Genomic DNA, 13,916 nt, shown 5'->3' with positions numbered 1-13,916 from the left:
CCTAACTTCCTCTGCAAACTCTGAAGACGTGTTTTTATCTTCATCCTTTACAAAGCTTGTGCAAGGACTTTCCCAAATGAGCATAGGATTGTGTGTCAATGATCCCTTCACACACTGCGGCTTATTTCTCTGACATCTTTAATGAAATTAGACAGCTTCAATCCCCAGCTCCCTCCGCAATGTGCTGTGTACGTGCTGTCTTTGCATTAGTCACACCACGGTCTTAATAATTGCATTGAGCTCTGTCTTCTCTCTCCATTCAGTACCCAGCAGTGACCCCTGCACTTGAAAATTGGTGCCAAGGGGGCTGGAGAGATGATTCTGCAGAGCTGCTTGCCAGAGGACCCAGGTTTGGTTTTCAGTGCTTAGATGGGGACAAACAACCATCAAAGAGCGATGCCCTCTACAGGCCTCTGTGGTACTGCAGGCTCATAGTCAACAGACATGCAGGCAAAATACCTGTACACATAAAATAAAAGGAAAGCAATCCCTTAAAAATGAAGAAAATCAGCATCAACCCTGCTCATTCTTTAAGGGATCGTCCATCTTCACATGCAAATCAGGGTTTTCTCTTTGGTTTTTGCCCTCATATTCTGGAGAATCTGCCCCTTTACTATGAAGCTGGCCCTATTATGGAGAATCTGCCCCTGTGTCGTGGAGCTGACTATATTATGGAGAATCCCAGTTTCATGATAAAACTGTGAGGGATGAAATCTACCATCTTCATCACATTTGAAAGAATACTGGTTATTAAGTAGGTCTAAATAATTAATCTAGCTTTTCTTTTAACCTATAATGACCTTCATGTTTCATTATACTTTAATTTGCTACAACTGCTTCTTTCTCTTACAGTTAGAAACTATCAAAAATGTATTCTGCTTTTTCAAATAATTAGCCACATTTGTAAAGGTGATGTAAGTATGTATAATTTATCTTTACATTCTGTTAAATAATGCATCTTATTAATTTAAACATAATGAAGAAAACCATGTTGGAAATGACTAGCTGACAATACTATTAATCTCAAGGCCTTGAAATGCCAGAATAATTCTAATGAAGAAGGGGACATAAGAAATGGAGTTTTCTCTATGCTGTGAAAAGACCAAGTTTTTTATAGTCATCTGCAGAATTTTTCAATTAAATCTGGCATTCCTAGCCAATAGCTCCTTTAGGACCACGTGTCCATTGAAACACCACACCATCACAATCCTTTTGGGATCTTTTTATTTAAACACTGAGTTCCAGTATTTACACTATTCTTCTGTCCCAACCTAGCATGATGTGCACACATTGTCTGTTACTCCTACAAATAGGAGGTAGATAGTATTGCCAGTACATGTAAAGACACTGAGGAAGGCTTGGAAAGTAAATCCTTAGGTTTTCTTATCCTTACTTCCATTGTATTTTCTTCTTAAAACTACAGTATGCCCAATAGAGGTCACAAGGAACAGAGAATCATTTTACTTTAACCAAGGGTGCCACCTTGTGGATAAACAATCTTTAGTAAAGTAATAGTGCAGCCAAAAGTAAATTTTGTTTTATGTCCCACCCGTATGACTTTTCTTATATCGAAATGCTTCATACAAAAGGCTTCATATGTGTTGAATATCTGACTAACAAATTTATTTGTGCTCCCTTTGTTCAGTTTATCTGATGCCTCATAGGTTCAGATTTGGGTTAATTTGACAGTTTTCTAGACTATATGAAACCATGAATTTCATATGTGTCAAGGGGAAATGTCCTTAACTAATTCTGATAAATGATATTAGACCACATCTAACTTAAATTGCATTAGTCCTTGTGCTAAAGAGGTGGTTGTTTTTGCAAACCTTAGTGGTCTGGGTTTAATGTTCTCACATTTCTAGCTCCTCTATTCTTGAAATTGAAAGACAGCAAACTAATATCCCCCTAAACAAGCAATGAAGTCATACCTTCTGGAACTAAAGTTACAATTTCTTTGAAGGTGCCGACTCAGTTATTCACAGACAGAACGAAGGCCATACTGAAACTTTTCATAGGTGTGCAAAGACATTTGTTACCAGAAGCTAATCCAGAGGGCAAGGTTGGGGAAGGGCAGTGAATGATTGATGGCATGAGAGAGTGAGCTAAGGGACAAACAGGAAGCACATGGAGTTTGTGTGCTGGCTTCTGCTTCTACTTGCCAGGCCTGGCTGGCTTTCCCAGCACCTACTAGGTGCCCCATGTGATGCCCTATGCAGAACTGAAATAAGCGCTATCCTCTTCCATTCACAACTGTTAATCTGCATCTTCTACCTAAAGATGCTGTAAGGCCCAGCGCACAAGCCCTCTCTCAGTTTGGGGGGCATTCCTCATAGATGGTTCAAACCAATGCTGCACAACCAACTCCACTCAAGTCATTGACCAAGTGAGACGAAGCACTCCAGAATCCCTCCTGTCAGGGAGGCGGTTGCACTTTATTGCCAAGTTCTTGTGTCAAAATGTTTCAGGAATCTGTCACCTTCTATCGAACTTGTGGATTTAAACTCTAGTGTTTTGTCACATTACTGGTTCAGTTCCACAGTCCATGGGGCTTTGTCCTGGAAACTGGACTGGAGCAAAGAAGGAAAGAAGAAAGAGCAGATACACCTACAGAAAAGCTGGGATAGGAAGGAATGTGGCTGCTCTGGTAGAGCACACCTACCACCTACAGAAACCAGGAACTTCAGCACTTCTCCCGTGGACAGCGCAGGAGGAGGGGTTAGCTAATCTTGGTAAGACCATTCTGTAGGTGAAGAACCAACTTGTAACCCTCTGACCGAGAAAGCTGCAGAAGCTGCAGTCACTAGTTTTGCACACACGCTACCAACATTCCCACTAGAGGAAGGTTTTGCCTTCCCTCTGTACCTCAGCCCCATGGAAAGGTTTTGGTACTTCTGTGGTGCTGAAGCACTGGGGTCCTTAACAAGGCTGTACGTGCATTAACAATGCACGCTCACTCGGGCCTGTGTCAACTCTTCCCACACTTAGGGCTTTTCCAGCTCTCCACAACCAAATGCTCACAGTTATTGGGTAAGTCTTATCTCATAGCAAACGTGAGAGAGAGGTCTCAGCATTTGGGAAGAGGAATCATAGAGCATCTTAGCTCAAGTGACCTTGCTTATGGGGACAGTCCTTGAGCTTGACTCAAGTTAGAGGATTGTCATTTACCTCAGATAGCACTGTCTAGTTCCTTACAGCCGAGTGTAGACCTCTGTATTCTACACGGAGGTCAAGTGTGGGTGGATAGAGAGAAGAGAATTATAAATCGTCCATATGACATTTGGCTCCACCTATACACACTCTTGATCACTTCAAATCCTTTTTAGAAATCTGCAAGAGCCTCAGCTCTGTCCCAAAGGGAACATCTGAACATCATTGAGAAGTCCACAGCTCATGTTGACTTCTTCAGGATATTTTTTCCCTCTGGCACGGGATTCCAGGACACTTGGTCCCACATTTCTTGCATTTTCTTTATCACTTTGTCTTGTTCACATCTGTATGCTTTCATCTGAGCCAAACTCCTCTAGACTGCTAAGCACTGTGGATATGTCCAGCCACATAGATCAGCCCCACTCTAACAACATGCTCTTAGCTTGCAGGGGACTTTCCTCCCTTCCTGTAGATCAGTCTCAAGCACCATCCAGTCTGTTAGAATGCCGGACTAAATGTTGATGATGATAATGTCTGAAGGATCTGAAGTTAGTCTTGGTTAGTGTTTTATCACAGCAAAAGGGGAACAAAGTAGAAAGTTGTGTACTATAAAGTGAGTGTTTGGGGCACCTTTTGAAGAGTTTTATTGGCCAGTTGTTCAAGAAAGTCCCAGATTCACTATACTGTAAAACACAAGGAGTTGAGCCTTAGCTTATTCCTGTCCAAGCACAAATTCATTTGGAAAACACAGCAGAGAAGTCAGTCACGGAATGGCATCAGGGCTCAACTAAAAAGATGCTGACCAGTAATGTTTGCTTATACACGCTGCTTGTTTCTACTAACTGAAAATCAGTTTTCCTGGCAGAGTTCTCTCTGGCAACCCTCTAAAGAACTTAGGGACTTTTCTATGCTAAAGTTTCTTTCAGAAAATCTTATAATGAGAGGAGGAAAAAGAGCCTACGGAACAAAAATCAAAAACAAAGGGAAAAACAATCCCAGTATGGGTTTCCGCTATGAGGGTTTCTCACGGTGAGCCCACTGGATATGTTACACATGCTATGGAATATTCATCTTGTCTCTCTGTGATATCTGTCTTTGTGTTTGGCTTTACCACACTTTGGAGGTTATCCTGAATGCCAGTTGTGTGAAATGAACGCAACTGACAGGGTTGAAAGGCTAAAACTACTCTTTCTAATCTATCTATTCCCTGTTCTCTGCCTTAGGCCATGCCTCTTCTGCAAGGCTGTTCGCTATTCTTGCTCCTCTGATGGGAGATGTGCTCATTTCCTCAATGTCAGTCAAAGCCTCTTCCGTGAGGATTTGCAGAAATTTAAATTTCTCTTCTTACTAGAAGCAGAGAGAGCTGTAGAAATGAGGTCCAGAATAAGATGAGTGTGTGCATGTTTGACTGTCCCCCCTGCTTTAACTTTTTCACGTTTATTTCAATGATCCAGAAATATAAGTTGCATCTCGTTTTTCTCCTTCTCTGTGTCAGATTAATTGATAAAATAAGCCTTTGCATAGAAGCATGTATATTGAAACCAGTTACTTACCCAAAGTTTTAATTAAGCATCTCAGTGCAGAGTGCCAGCTATGTCTAGGCATTGTTCTTCTGTGTCATTATGCAGAACAGGACAAATGTCTTTTTTCCTGGAGCTAGTATTCTCATGTGTAGAGAAACAGAAAACAACCGCATAAATGTGCAATGTGTCAAGAGATTGTAGATGCAATGGAAAATAAAGCAAAGATAGAAACTGAGGTATATATTTTGGAGCGATGTCCTATTTTCCATAGGATGGTCAGAAAAATAAAGCCTCTTGGAGAGTGTTGTTCTGTACTCTCCGAAGAATGAGTGACAGCTGTATTTCCACTTTTAATAAGTGAGTTTGTTAAGTATCCAGCAAGGTAAAGTAAAAGAATTAGTAGCAAGTAAAAGTGTGTGTGACCTGAACATGTTATAAACATGTATAAAATTATTGAAGAATAATCTTTTTTTTTTTTAAAGAAGAAGAATGACTCTGGAATTTTCACCTAAAAAGTGCTCTAGTTCTTGCTGAGATGGCAGGGACATAAAAGGAGTGGGGTTGGTGAGTGGTAGACAAGATAAAGAGGTTAGCCTGGGGCGTGCTTAGTTTGAGCTGCCTTCTAGACAGCTAAGAGGCCTTGCTACAGTAGCAGGAAGTTGCCAGGATCTACCCAGCTTGAGGAATTGACCCAACTGAGGCATCAAGAGAATGAAGAAAGGGGAAACACTCAGACACATGCAAGGCAAAGCTGGGATAGGGCGTGCTGTGCTCACGTTGATGGAAGGCACCAACTTCGGCAGTGGCCCAGAACCTCAGTTTGGGTAGAAGCCTAAAAGGATGGAAGGAAACAAGCTGATGTCCCAAGGAAGAATGACTCAGGTAGAAAAGACTGATTTGACTGATAATATGAATCAAGGAGGCAGATTTCTTTACGTAGGGGTACAAGGAGGTGGCGTTAGCTAATCTCAGCTAGAGGTCTTTGGAGGAGAGCAGTCTTAGACTGTAGTCATCCCAGAAGAGGAAGCTGTGGTTCGTAGCTATTGCACATTGGTCAATCATTCATAAACACTTGTATTTGAACCAAAGGAAGGCTTTGCCATGTGTCTGAGCCTTATCTGGTGAAGGCTTTGACTCTGCCACAGATCTGAGACATGCCCCTCCTATGCCCACAATGCACGTTCCCTTAGAGTTCCTGTTGAGTTCCTTTACCTAAACTTATATATGAGGATGTGTGAGGTGGGGTATTTGGAAAGAGACAGAGTCTAGTGTCATCAGCATATAAATGATGTTAAAGCCACAGGATTACAGAGTGGGCAGAGAGAGGAGAGAAACATCCTAGGGCCAAGTTATGCTCATTTCCAAAGCACAGAGACTGGGAATAAGAACGGTTAGGGAAGTAAAGGAAAATCAAGAATGAATTTTGACTGAGAGCCAAGACATGGGTGGCCTCATTTGGAGAAAGAATGCACTAACCTATGCTTCCTGTTTCCATGTGGGCGTGGCAGTGAATTTCCAGTGGGTTTGGAGACATGGGAGTCCAGTGGCCCATTATGAACTACTGGGCTGAGCACAGACTGCTAGGACAGGACAAAATGCCTTATAGGAGTGAATTTCTTCATCGTGATGTGTGGCTTTCTCTGGCCTTTTTCAGTGGGCTAGTAGCAGCTGTCAAATAGTTGGGTTTAATCAGAAAAAAGCAGATAATTGCTCTCAGCAGATGCAGGCCTTGTTGTCTTTCCTTGTGATGCTCACTGTTTCATGAGGGTGATAGCTACATTTTAAATCAAGAAGACTAGAGCAACAGAACCTACAGGAAGACGTTGAAAGGTTGTCATTGTACAGGGCATGTAAGTAAATAATACCCACCCCTCTATCACAATACCCACCCCTCTCTCATAATACCCACCCCTCTCTAATAATACCCACCCTACTCTCATAGTACACAACCAATCCATGTGGCTGGAGGAGATACAAATGCCCTGACCTAAAACACCTACTCACTAAACTGTTATTGAACTGAAGAGTCTGAAATATACTTTGAAAAACTAGAACTGATTTAGATTGCATTGAATGACTGTGTTACAGAAAAGAATGCTAAGAGGCTACTATGTTCTTTGAAAATGTTCCTATTTTTCTACAAAAAAAAAGGAACTAAACAGAGTTTGGGATATAGGGAAAACGTTGGCCCACATAAAAACAAAATCAGTTACACGTTTGAGAGGGGCCTGTCTTATGATAATTTGGATACAAAGGTAGGAACTGACTTTCATGGTGACAGTTTTCATTCAAATAACCGTGTAGAGTATCAATCTAAATACAGTATGGTGCATCTATAAATTAAGAAATACCATGTCAATTTTACATGTAGCTGATCACTTTCTCTTTATTGAAAAACAAAAACAGATTCTGTTGGAGCCAGGAGTGATCCAGGATGTGTTAGCAGCTGGCAGCCATCTTCAGCTGTTGGAACTTCTCAATTTGTGCTCCCACTATCTCATCCAGGTATGTGTGCTTTCAACTGCTAGTTGCCCTTCAGACTCCCTTACCCCGAAGTAGTAAGCTGCTCCTACCAACTGACAGAAAAACCACAGTATGCACATGTATGTGCATCTGGCATGGGTGGGTGTGCACGCATGCGTATGAACACACTTGTGTGTGTAAGCATGTGCATGCTTGTGTGTGTGCATTTGTGTGCATGTGTGTTTTGAGTGTGTATGTGCATTTGTATGCATGTGTGTGTTTCTACAAACTAGCATGTGCTAGTAGGTTCTTGAGGACACAGATAAGAGGATCCTAGGAAGACAGCTGCAGTTCCTGTGTCCTTTCATGGACATGGATATGTTGTCCTTCCTCCAGGTGACCTGTCCACTCCAGGTGACCATTGTCCTCAGGCTGCAGACTAATTCATGTACATGCATGTACAGGCCCCCCACACCGTCTCAGCTGCCACACGCAGGCTTCCCCATGGATTCCGGGGAGTTAAAATGGAGAGGATCCTGGTTTAAAAGATTCACGCTGTTGCAGAAATGACCACAGATGCGAGAAAAGTTGATCATCCGTTGAAGACCCAGTAATAGTAGTTTTATCTTGGAGTCACATATAATGAGTTATCCTGGGAACTTCCAAGGTGGTAAAGATGGGGAAATGGATGAGTGAGCTGGGCACCCTTTCCCTGGTTTGCTGTGTGGTTGGGAACGGCTCTGGGAGAGATGAACAGGAAATTCATGCACACTGTGCTGTTGAGTAGTTAGAGATGCTTCACATTTATCCCTCACAACAAATGTATTTTGTTTTGTTTGTTAAGACAGGGTTTCTCTCTGTAATGGGTCTGCCTTTAAACTCACAGAGACTTGCCAGCCTCTGACTCCCAAGTGCTGGGATTAAAGGCACTCGCCACCACACCTGGCAACAAATTTATACCTTTAAAAACTAAGTCAGAGGTTCACAGTGTACCCACAGTGCTTTCGGCAGTGTGGCTGGCGAGCTCTGGGCTTTTCTAATTTGTAAAACCATTTTTTTTTTTTTTTGAGAAAAAACCTTTTCAGCAAGATGTGGGATAGACATGGAAGCCTCTCATCTGTGAGACTTTTATTTTACAGATACATTTTATTTTACAGATTACATTTAATTAAAGTGATTTATTTACTTACTTTGGAGGGAAATCAAACTGTTTTAGTCAGAAACTTAAGGGTGGGGAGAGACTGAAGAGGTCATGTGCTCTGCTGTCTCTGGCAGGGCAAGTCTTCTGGGCTTTTGTCATTAACAGCTTCTCTTCTCTCTTTCTCTCTCTCTCTCTCTCTCTCTCTCTCTCTCTCTCTCTCTCTCTGTCTGTCTGTCTTGTGTATGTGTGTGTGTGTGTGTAGAGAGAGAGAGAGAAAGACAAACACACACACATACATAGAGAGAGAGAGAGAGAGAGAGAGAGAGAAAGAAGAGAAGAGAAGAGAAGAGAAGAAAAGAGACGAGAGGGAGAGGGAGAGGAGAGAAGAGAAGAGAAAGAACAGCTCATGAGGACCACCTTTCCCTCCCACCATTTGTCCTGTGCTCTCACTGGCCCTTCCTTGCATTTATTAGAATATAGTGACAGTCCAAATTAGTTAAAATAACAAATCTACACACTTCTATTCTAGCATCTCCGTGAATATGACATATTATTAGTAATAAGTGTAGAGAGCCATATTGCAGTGTCATGCTACCTGGCAGGAACTTGACCTTGACCAAGGTGAAGCTCCTCTCCCAGCCTTGGAGCAAGAATTCCTGTGCTAGCCTACCCATTGTGGAGTTTCCAAACCTCTCTCACAGGGCCTCCTTTTTCTCTTGATGTTGTTGTTGTTTCCTGACAAACAGGAAGCAGCTCTTCCCAAGGTGTCAGTGTGGGGAATTTCAACCTAAGAAAGAATTTAAACACACAGTATGAAATTTTTATTATTATCTCAATGCATGTAACCTGACAGTGATGTTTTTAACTATTTTTATCTGGTTTTCCTACCTTTTCCTCTCAGTAGTTTCTGATAATATGGGAGAGCCGTTTCCAATTTCCTTTTGCTAGTTGTCAACATGAATCGTCTAGAACGCTTACAAGATGTCAGAAGTGTGTGTGTATGTGCTTGGCTTTGAAATTGAAATTATTTTTCCCTGACATGTCTACATCAAACACTACTACTTGAGCTTTAAGAAACTCAACTGGATTCTCTTTCTTGTGGCAGACGATACTCAGTGATACACAAACAGGAACTTGGTTACAGTCTTGGCACTGTTGAGGGTGACACGTAGAGATACCAAGGTGCCCATTTGTATATAGTTAGATGTGTTCTTCCTAGGTGAGAATTCCAGATGAAGACCGGAAGGCCGTGCGCACATCCTGCCCGGTCAGATGACTCTGTGGAGACCTCCATAGCTGTGCCCTCAGCAACCGCTTTCTTCCATGTGTTTCATTCCCGTCAAAGTGCAGTTTGACTAAAGTTACATTCTGTGAAAAGTTACTACTCGGGCTTCTTAGCAGTGGCTGAAACTCACCAGTTTCACAAATGTTGCCCTGCCCTCCTGTTGTGAGACATCTATTTGCCTTGTTGTCAGTGATTTGTGACAGATGCTGTGCTTATGGAAGGACACGGGATAGAAACCCAAGCCTTGTGTCTGTAGAAACAACAGTATTTCAGTCTTTCCAATATATATGTTGCTTCACTCAAGGTAAACTTTTCATATTGAGTCAACCTGCCTTTAGATTTTATTATTTTAATGCAGCCTTACATATCTTTACTCTTTTGGCAGTATTGTTCAACTGATTTTTAATGTTATATAGAATCATTTAGCTAAAAGTATGAAAAAGTACTATTGTTGTTGTTGCTGTAAAAGAAAAGTCCCCAAATGCTTATTTGCCCTCCTGGTTGCAGCCTTCATCCAACTGGGCTTTTCTTGATGTCTATTATTTTGTTGTCCTTAAATTTCTCTTGTTTCTTTGGTTAGGTTAGATGCCTCCTCTAGGAGGCCCTGTTCTTTATCCAGTACTCATTTGAAAGCTGTCTAAGGAGAACCCAATGCAGAAGATCCCTGAGTCTCCCCAGCCATTATCAGACACCTTGGTAACCTCTGACACAGGAATGAGATGTAGCATCCCCTCCCCCAATAACCACCTGACACACACACACATACACACACACACACACACACACACACCCGTGTCTGGAAAAGAAAAGAGAAACCTCCAGATCATAGTGTGGGCTCCTTTCCCTGCCTGCTCAAAGAGATCCCCAGTCCAGCTCCAGTCTAAAATAAAACAGAAGCAAGTCTTTGTTCTCCGTGTCCACTGCATTGTTTCTCTAAAAGTCTCTCTAGAAATGTAAACCAGTTCATTAAAGAGTAATTGCTAAGGACGGGTTCTGTCAAGTGTGTGCAAGGCCTTGTCTTTCAGCGGCCACATTTGCATGCATTCTGTCCCCTAGTGTAACCATGGTTGAGGAAACCCCTGGAGCTCTCTCCCTGAGTGAGTGACTAGCCCTCATGGCAGAGGTCCAGCAAACCCACTGCGGTACTCAGTTCTTTCTCTAACTCTACTTTCCCAGCTAAACTGTGGACTTCTGCTGTTTATTTTGGTTTTGTTTGAAAGAGGGTGTCCGGGGCTTTTCTCTACCTCACCAGTACTTCTGCTCAGCCTATAGTATATTACGTTTATAAGCATGTGTCATTATGTTTAGCCTTCCCAGTAATTTCATATTAACTACTGAATTTTCCAACTACCTTTTATGTATGTTTTTATTATTTAGAACAACTTTCAAATTTAAATATATTTTGATCATATTCTTTTAATGCCATAAATCCTTCCAGATTCTCTCTTCCTCCCTACCCACACATCTTCAGCTTCTTTCTCCAAAAAATCCCCAAACCCTAATATAACAACAAAACCTCCCAAAAGTAAGAAAACGTTGTAATGGGGGGGGGGGGGATAGGGGGAGGGGAAAGAGCTTATGGGACTTTTGGGGAAGGGTGATCCAGGAAAGGGGAAATCATTTGAAATGTAAACAAAGACTATATCTAATTAAAAAAAAAGAAGAAACAAAACACCACCACCAACAACAACAACAAAACCTCACCAAACTATAACCAAATAAAAGCACACAGGCACAGACACATATGCGCACAACAAAACAAAACAAAACAACCCCCACCCCCCAGCCCCCCAGTAAAACCCTGTGGGGGCCATTCAACTGTTCCTGCTCATGGTAAACCCAGGGTCACTCCATTGGAGAAAATTGATTTTCCCTCTTCATCAGGTATAAATGACAATTCAGTTGTTAATCTTTACTGTAGTAACTAAGTTTTATTTCATTCATTCATTAATTCATCCATTTTTTTAGAGATAAGAAAATAAAATATAAAAATAAAACTAAGACATCAAAGTTGGACAAAACAGCTGATGAAAAAGAGCCCAAGAGAAGGCACAAGAATCAGAGACCCACTCCTTCCCACACTCAGAAATCCCCTAAACACAGTAAACCGGAAGCCATAATTGATCAGGACCTGTACAGGTTGGGGCAGGCCCTCTGCATGCCACAGTGTGAGTTCCTATGAACCTCTTGAGCCTTTTATATATTGTGAACACTAATGCTCTATCAGATGTGTAGTTGGTAAAAACCTTTCCCCATTCTGTAGGCGGCAGCTTTGTGGGAATGATGCTGTTCTTTGCCTTGGGAAAGCTTCTCAGTTTCATAAGGTCTCATTTGTTAATTGTCACTCTTTGTGCTAAAGATGTTCTGTTCAGAAGGTCTTTCTCTGTGCAGTGAGCTCAGAGCTTTTCCCCACCTTCTCTCCTATCAGGTTCAGTGGATCTGGTTTTATGTTGAAGTCTTTGATCTGTTTGGAGTTGAGTCTTGTGCTGGGAGATGAGTAAAGGTCTATTTGCACTCTTCTGCATGCAGCCATCCAGTCTGACCAGCACCATTAGATGAAGGTGCTGTCTTATTTCCAGTGTGTATTTCTGGCCTCTTTATCAAAAATCATGTGTTTATAGGTGTGTGAATTTCTATGAGTCTTCAGTTTGATTCCACTGATCATTTTGTCTGGTTTTATACCAATACCATGCTGTTTTTATTTCTATAGCTTTGTTGTACAACTTGAAATCAGGGAAGGTGATACCTCTAGAAATCATCATCATCATCATCATCATTATCATCATCATCATCATCATCATCAGGATTGTTTTATCTAGCCTTGGGTTTCCACATGAAGCTTAAAATTATCCTTTTAAGACATGTGAAGAATTATATTGGAATTTTGATGGAGATTGCATTAAATCTGTGGATTGCTTTTAGTAGGAAGGCTGCCTTATTATATTAATCCTATTGAAATATGAGCACAGGAGATTTTATATTCTGATATCTTCTTAAATACTTTTCTTCAATTACTTACATTTTTGGTTCACTTGCTTGGCTAGAGATATCTCAACATACTCTGGATTATTTGAGGCTATTGTGATAGGTGGTGTTTCCCTGATCTCTTTCTCAGATCATTTGTCATTTGTATATGGGAGGGCTTCTGACTTTTGTAAATTAATGTTGAGGCTAGCTACTTTTCTGAGTTTGGATATGTTTATCCATTACAGAAGTTTCTGAGTGGAATATTTTTAGGTCACTTATGAGTACTATCCTATCATCTGCAAATAAAGATGCTTTGGTGTCTTCCTTTTCATTTCGTATCCCATTAATCTCCTTCAGTTTTGTATTACAATAGCTAAGGATTTCAAGAACTATATTGAGTAAGTATATGTAGAGAGAGCAGCTTTCTCTTGCTCCTGATTTCAGTGGACTTGCTTTTGAGTGTTAATGTATGTTGATGTTGACTGTAAGCTTGCTGTAAATTTCCCTTATGTCCTTACGATTCTCTAAATTTCCTTGGTGTCTGGTATTATGTTCCCCTGCTCCTTTATTTCTAATTTTGTTAATTTGGATCTTCCTTCTCCCCTTTTTAATTAATTTGGATAATAAAAATAATGAACATTATTTTTGAATAAATATAAGATTTGTTGATTTTTCTCAAAGAGTCAGCTCTTTGTTTCGATGATTCTTTGTTTTGTACATTTGTTTGTTGATTAGTTTGTCTGTCTGTCTGTTTCTATTTCATAGATTCCCTCCCCGAATTTAATTATTTCTTACCATCTGCTTTTGGGGGGGGTGATTTTATTTGTTGTTGGTCTAGAGTTTGCAGCTGTGCTTTTAAGTTGGTAGTATGCTATCTCTCCAATTTTTTATGTAGATAGTTGGTACAAAGTTTGTTAGAACAGCCTTCATTGTGAACCATGAGTTTGGGTGTGTTAGGTATTCATTTTCATTGAGTTCTAGAAAGTCTTTAATTTCTTTGGTTATTTCTGCCTTGACACACTCTAGTATTCTATATTCTTTAGTGAGTTGTTCAGTTTCCATGAGATCATAAACTTCCTGTTGTTTCTGTTGTGGACATCCATCTTTAATGTGTGGTGGTCAGATAGGATGCAAAGTATTATATCAGTTTTCCTGTATCTACTGAGACTGGCTCTGTGTTCCAATATGTGGTCAGTTTTGGAGAAAGTGTTATGGAGTTCTGAGAAGATGGTATATTCTCTTGTGTTTGGGTGACTGCTAGGTCCATTTGACCTTCAGTGTCAGCTAGCTTAATTATTTCTCTGTTTAGTTTTTGACTGATGACTGTTGGTGAGAGTGTGTTATTGACATCTCCCAGTATCAATATGTGAGTCCCAATATGTCAATA

General features: G+C 40.9%; 1 protein-coding gene across 3 annotated transcripts in view; it reads left to right on the top strand.

Moving 5' to 3' along the window:
• Klhl32 (kelch like family member 32) overlaps positions 1–13,916 on the top strand; it is a 253,142-nt gene that overhangs the window by 152,337 nt on the left and 86,889 nt on the right. For all 3 annotated transcript variants that reach the window (XR_007977000.1, XM_052176161.1, XM_052176160.1), the window contains exon 5: positions 7,080–7,178. Coding sequence is in view for 2 of the 3 variants with exons in the window: in XM_052176161.1 (XP_052032121.1) it covers positions 7,080–7,178 (99 nt within the window). In the remaining variant the exon portion in view is untranslated. The remainder of the gene's footprint in view (positions 1–7,079; positions 7,179–13,916) is intronic.

Source organism: Apodemus sylvaticus, chromosome 3 (genome assembly GCF_947179515.1).
Source record: "Apodemus sylvaticus chromosome 3, mApoSyl1.1, whole genome shotgun sequence".
NCBI classification, from domain to species: domain Eukaryota; kingdom Metazoa; phylum Chordata; class Mammalia; order Rodentia; family Muridae; genus Apodemus; species Apodemus sylvaticus.
This window is presented reverse-complemented; position numbering and strand designations above follow the sequence as displayed.